The sequence below is a fragment of the Mandrillus leucophaeus genome, unplaced genomic scaffold (genome assembly GCF_000951045.1).
Source record: "Mandrillus leucophaeus isolate KB7577 unplaced genomic scaffold, Mleu.le_1.0 Scaffold643, whole genome shotgun sequence".
NCBI lineage: Eukaryota > Metazoa > Chordata > Mammalia > Primates > Cercopithecidae > Mandrillus > Mandrillus leucophaeus.
The window spans coordinates 15,123-21,770 of NW_012106953.1; the positions used below are offsets into that span (position 1 = coordinate 15,123).

Below are 6,648 nucleotides of genomic sequence, written 5' to 3' on the forward strand. Positions count from 1 at the left end.
AAAACTTCAGTCCAATATCCTTGATGAACACAGATGCAAAAATCCTCAAGAAACTAGCAAACCAAATATAGCAGCACATCAAAAAGTTAATATACCATGATCAAGTACAACCTTGGGATACAAGGATGATTCAACATATGCAAATCCGTAAATATGATTCACCACAAAAGCAGAATTAAAAACAAAAACGATATGATCACCTCAACAGACACACAAAAAGCTTTTGATAAAATTCAACATCCCTTCATGATAAAAACCCTCAACAGACTAGGCACTGAAGGAACATACCTCAAAATAATAAGAGCCATCTATGAAAATCCACAGCCAACATCATGCTGAACAAGCAAAAGCTAGAACCATTCTCCCTGATAACCGGAAAAAGACAAGAATGCCCACTCTCACCACTCCTATTCAACATAGTACTGGAAGTCCTAGCCAGAGCAATCAGGCAAGAGAAAGAAAGAAAAGGCATCCAAACAGGAAAAGAAGAAGTCAAACTATCTCTCTTTGCTGATGATATGATTCTATACCCGGAAAACCCTAAAGACTCTGCCAAAAGGCTCCTAGAACTGATAAATGACTTCAGCAAAGTTTCAGAATAATTAAAAAAAAAAGTGTACAAAAGTCAGCAGAATTTCTATACACCAATAACATTCAAGCTGAGAGTCAAATCAAGAACACAATCCCATTTACAAAAAAAAATTAAATACATAGCTATATGGCTAACCAAGGAGGTGAAAGATCTCTACAAGGAGAACTATGAAACACTGCTGAAAGAAATCACAGATAACACAAACAAATGCAAAAACATTCCATGCTTAGGAACTGGAAGAATCAGTATCATTAAAATGGCCGTACTGCCCAGGGCTACCCACAGATTCAACGCTATCACTATCAAACTACCAATGTCATTTTTCACAGAATTAGAAAAAAACTATTCTAAAATTCACATGGAACCAAAGAAGACCCCAAATAGACAAAGCAACCCTAAGCAAAAAGAACAAAGCCAGAAGTATAACAGTACCCAACTTTGAACTATGGGCTATAGTAACCAAAACAATATGGTACTGGTACAAGAAGAGACACAGACCAATGGAACGGAACAGAGAACTCAGAAATAAAGCTGCACATCTACAGCCATCTGATCTTTGACAATGCTGACAAAAACAAGCAAAGAGGAAAGGACTCCTTGTTCAATAAATGGTGCTAGGATAACTGGCTAGCAATGTGCAGAAGAAAATGGATCCTACCTTTCACCATATACAAAAATTAACTCAAGATGAATTAAAGATTTAATAGTAAGACCTCCAACTATAATAATCCTAGAAGAAAACCAAGAAAATACCCTTCTCGACATCGGCCTTGGCAAATAATTTTTGGTTAAATCCCCAAAAGCAATTGCAACAAAAACACAAACAGACAAGTAGAACCTCATTAAACTAAAGAGCTTCTGCACAGTAAAATAAACTATCGGTTCGGGCACGGTGGCTCACACCTGTAATCCGAGCACTTTGGGAGGCCGGGGGGGCAGGTCATAAGGTCAGGAATTTGAGACCAGCCTGGCCAATATAGTGAAACCCTGTCTGTACTAAAGATTCAAAACATTAGCCGGGCGTGGTGGCGGGCACCTGTAATCCCAGCTACTCGGGAGGCTGAGGCAGGAGAATCGCTTGAACCCAGGAGGCAGATGTTGCAGTGAGCCGAGATCGTACTGCTGCACCCCAGCCCAGGCAACAAGAGCGAAACTCCATCTCAAAAAAAAAAAAAAAAGAAAAAAGAAAAAAGAAAACAAATCATCAACAGAGTAAACAAAAAGCCTACAGAATGGGAGAAAATATTCACAAAATATGCATCCAACAAACGTCTAATGTCAAGAATCTAAAAGGAATGTAAATAAATCAGTAAGGAAAAATCAAATAACTTCATCAGAAAATGGGCAAAGGAAATGAACAGGCACACTACAAAGAAGACATATAAAGCAGCCAACAAACAAGAAAAAGTGCTTATCATCACTAATCATCAGAGAAATGTAAATCAAAACCACAATGATACCATTTCACACCAGTCAGAATGGCTATTACTAAAAAGCCAAAAAACAACAGATGCTATTGAGGTTGTCAAGAAAACGGAATGCTTATACAGTGTTGGAAAGTAAATTAGTTCAGCCATTATAAGCCATTTGGAAATTTCTCAAAGAACTTAAAACAGAGCTATCATTCGACCCAGCAATCCCATTACTGGCTGTATCATCAAAGGAAAAGAAATCATTCTACCAAAAAGACACATGCACTCATATGTTTACTGCAGCACTTACAATAGCAAAGGTATGGAATCAACTTAAGTTCCCATCAATATGGATTGGATAAAGAAAATGATGGTACATATATAACACAGAACACTATGCAGCCATAAAAAAGAACAAAATTATGTTCTTTGCAGCTGGAGGCCACTATCCTAAGCAAATTACCATGGGAACAGAAAACCAAACACTACACGTCCTCACTTATAAGTGGGAGCTAAACTCTGAGTTCACATGGACATGAAGATGGGAGCAACAGACACTGGGAAGTACTAGAGAGGGGAGGCTGACAGTAGGATGTGTGTTGGAAAACTGTCTACTGCTCACTACCTGGGTGATAAGATCTGTACCAAACCTCAGCATCATGCAATTCCCATGTAGCAAACCTGCACATGTACTCCCTGAACCTAAAAGATGAAGTTATTTATCAAAGAAAAAAAAAAGTTCAGCAACTAGCTAGCAGTCTCTATTTAAACTTTATAAAGTTAAAAATTAATTAAAATTGAACAATATCATTTATTTACCTCACTTGATTCAAAATCAACCCCTTTCGATACTTGGCTCTGGGACATGATTTTGCTGGATGATGTGCTGGACCACCTGAGGCAAAACAAAAACAAAAACGAACACAATGAACTACATGATTCATCAAGTGTGCCTTTCTGGCTAAGTTTTTCAGTCTAGCAGCTGCCATGAATATAAATAACACACAGTTCCCTTAAAATCTACATCAGAGGCAATAAAACTACAAGGAAAAGGACTCTGGGGCTGAGGTTTGAATTCTGGTTTTGCCCTTTACTACCTGTGTGGCTTTGAGCAAGTTATTTAACTTCTCTGTGCTTCAATTTCCTCATCTGTAAAATGGGGATAATAATTTTACAAAGACTAAATGTGTTAATATGCTTAAACACTTAGAACAGTGCCTGACACACACATTAAGTACTACAACGATGCTTACTTACATTATTATAGTACTTATCATATACCAAAATGTATCCATTACCATCTTCCATTTCTAAAAACCATGGGAACATTGAAATATTTTCTACTCAAATCTCAGTTAATAAGAAAATCATAATTCCTACTCTTTTTACTTTTTTTTTTTTTTTTTTGAGACAGAGTCTCGCTCTGTCTCCAGGCTGGAGTGCAGTGGTGTGATCTCAGCTCACTGCAACCTCCACCTCCCGGTTCAAGTGATTCTTCTCCATCAGCCTCCTGAGTATGCCACCAGGCCCAGCTGATTTTTCTATTTTTAGTAGAGACGGGGTTTCACCATGTTGGCAAGGATGGTCTCTATCTCTTGACCTCGTGATCTGCCCACCTCAGCCTCCCAAAGTGCTAGGATTACAGGCGTGAGCCACCACGCCCAGCTGATTCCTACTCTTATAAAGCTTAACTTGCAGTAAATTTCTATGCCTTTTAACTAATAAGACGTTTAAGTCATTTTAGATCGGAGCTAGTAAGCAAATTTAGCCCAGCATCATGTTTTTTTTTTTATGGCCTATACGCTAAGAATGGTTTTCACATTTTGAAATGGTTACATTTTAAATGGTTATACAAGTGTCTACCTATATAATATTCCTGGTTTTGCCTCTTGACCTGCCAAGCCTAAAATACTTCCTATCTGGCCCGTTAAGAAAAACTCTGCTGATTCCTGTCTTCAATAAAAGCAGTGTTTATAAATTCTTAGTCTACAATTTTATTAACATGCTTTGGGATGTCATTATAGCAAAAGAAATATGTCCAAAGGTCTTATCTGGAAAAAAGAATGAGAATCATGAGATCTTATGTCAGAAGTAAATAGAAAAATTCACAGGTCCTTTGCACAAAAGGAAAGGACAGAAGGATTTATCAGGCAAACTTGAAGAGTAACTAAGGTTCAGAGGTAGCAGATCAGCACATTTATCAAGGTCCACTCTAGTAGATGGCAGAGCTTAAATAGTTTAAATTATAAATAAAACACCATGCATAACCTGCAATTACTAAAAAATTCTGCAAAAACAGTCTAAATTATCATTTTGATGCTGTAATTAGAAACACCAATCTGCCAAAGCTGATTTCTGATGTGTTTCCAAAATGTCAATTTTGGAAATTGCCTCTAAAATTTTAAACAGCCTCTCAAAACTTAAATGATTCTTATTGCTTGCACAATGGTCAGAGAAGTTAGTTACCATACCAAGAAGCAACAACAGAGATGAGTTTGGGGTCAGAATGCCTCGCTTGTATGACTAGTTGGGTGACCTTAGGTAAGTTACTTAGCCACTGTGCTTCACACTTCATCTGTAAAATGGGGATGATAAAGTTATAACTATACTCTATCTCCTGGGGAAGTTGTGAGCACCACACAAGCTAACTCACATGTAAAATGCTCAGAGCAGTGTCTGGCACATAGGAAGTGCCAAACAACGGTGAGTTATATTACTATTTCATGTCTAAAGAAATCGGCAGACATTTATACAGCTGAAGAGTAAACAATCTACTGTGATAACAAAAGCGAACTATTTTTTCTTTAATATCCTTAAGCATATATCAAAAATATCAAAATAGTATTTTGACCCATTTCTGGAAAAAAAAAAAACTTAGAAAGCTAGATCTGATTTGTGTGTGCTTCAATTTACAAAGACAACAACAACCAAACAAGGACTTCCTTCTAAAACCTGAGGTATCCTGATAATCTTCCGATACATCTCCTTTTCTGTAAGAGAATCTGAGTTAGGTTTCTATCAGCTGGAACCAAAGGAGTCCTGAGAAATTCAAGTAAACCTTCATGAGCTAAAATAAGTCCCTCCACTACTTACCATAAACATAGAAACTGACCTGCATCTGTGCCCATCTTGGTATTTTTTACTCCTATAAAGGCCAGTATGGCCTTCTGCAACTTTATATTCTCCTGGACTTTTCTCATGTCTTTATTGTTTTTTTCTACTCTACCCAAAGGTTGGGTAAGGTTAAAACTGCAGGCTAGGAAAACAAACCCTCTTCTGCTCTGCCTTCCTTTTTGAGGTGATCCTATCCATCCCCACGGTTTTAAGTACCATCTGCATGCTGTCCAGAGGTAAATCTAAGTATCATTTCAAACCCCTCATCTGAGTTCTGAATTCACACATTCAGTTGCCTATAACCTCCCTTCATGTAAGTTTCTAGGCATCTCAAACTTTTCATATCTAAAGTGGAACTTTTAATTATATGCCTATCATTCCCTACAACACATCTGTCCTTTCTTCTTTTATGCCCTTCTCAATATATGGCACAATGTGAATGCTCAAGCAAGAAACCAGAAAATCAATCTTGATTCCTTATTTTCCCTCATTCCAAATATTTAATCCATACTCAAGTTTTGTCATGTCTATCTTCAAAATATATCCTGAAACCATCTGTTTTCTCCATTTCACCTACCACTAGCCTGTGCAAGCCTCCATCATCTCTCTTAGCTCAAACTCCCTGCAGCACCCTCCTTTCAGCTAAGTTTATTTACACTTGTTCTGCAACCACAGTGATCCTTTGTAAATGTAAATCAGAAGGTGCCACTCCTCTCTTAAAATCCTTCTGTGGATTCCCACTGCATTTATAAGGACATTCAAAACCTTTGTAGTGCTCACCTGCTCCTGCAGTATGATTTACCCTTCCTCTCTTTTCTATTCTCATCTCAAACCACCTCCTTTTCCACCACACTTGAGTCACTGGCTCCTAAATAACATTATTAAACCTGCTTCTTCAATAGACTGTGATATGGTTTGGCTGTGTCCCTACCCAAATCTCATCTTGAAGTGTAGATCCCATAATTCCTAAGTATTCTGGGAGGGACCTGGTGGGAGATAACTGAATCACAGGGGCAGCTCCCCCATACTATTCTCATGGTAGTGAATAAGTCTCACAAGATCTGATGGTTTTATAAGGGGAAATCTTTTTCACTTGGCTCTTTTTCTCTTCTTTTGTCTGCCGCCATGTGAGACATGTCTTTCACCTTCTGCCATGATTGTGAAGCCTCCCCAGCTACGTAGAAATGTGAGTCCATTAAACCTCTTTGATTTGTAATTGCCCAGTTTCAGGTATGTCTTTATCAGCAGCGAGAAAATGGACTAATACAGGCTGCATGCACTTGTCCCTCTGCTTTATGCAAGGCCACGTTTCCCTTATTAAAATTTCGGCTTAAATGTAGCCTCCTCAGAGGCTTTCCCTGACCATCCTTCAAAGTAGATGCCTGTGTCCTGTGCCACTGTTTCTTCTCTCTACACCAGATCATTTCCTTTAATGCATGCTAACTGATCGGCTGATCACCAGCTCAGATGTCACCTATCTTCTTTGTAAAACCTTCAGTGACCTTTCCCAGGAAGATATTGGCACATCCC

At 38.3% G+C, this 6,648-nt stretch overlaps 1 protein-coding gene across 3 annotated transcripts in view; it reads right to left on the reverse strand.

Moving 5' to 3' along the window:
- Positions 1-6,648, reverse strand: part of MRE11A (MRE11 meiotic recombination 11 homolog A (S. cerevisiae)) — an 84,627-nt gene that overhangs the window by 8,879 nt on the left and 69,100 nt on the right. For all 3 annotated transcript variants that reach the window (XM_012000925.1, XM_012000926.1, XM_012000927.1), the window contains one exon: positions 2,824-2,899. In XM_012000925.1, coding sequence (XP_011856315.1) covers positions 2,824-2,899 — 76 coding nt within the window. The remainder of the gene's footprint in view (positions 1-2,823; positions 2,900-6,648) is intronic.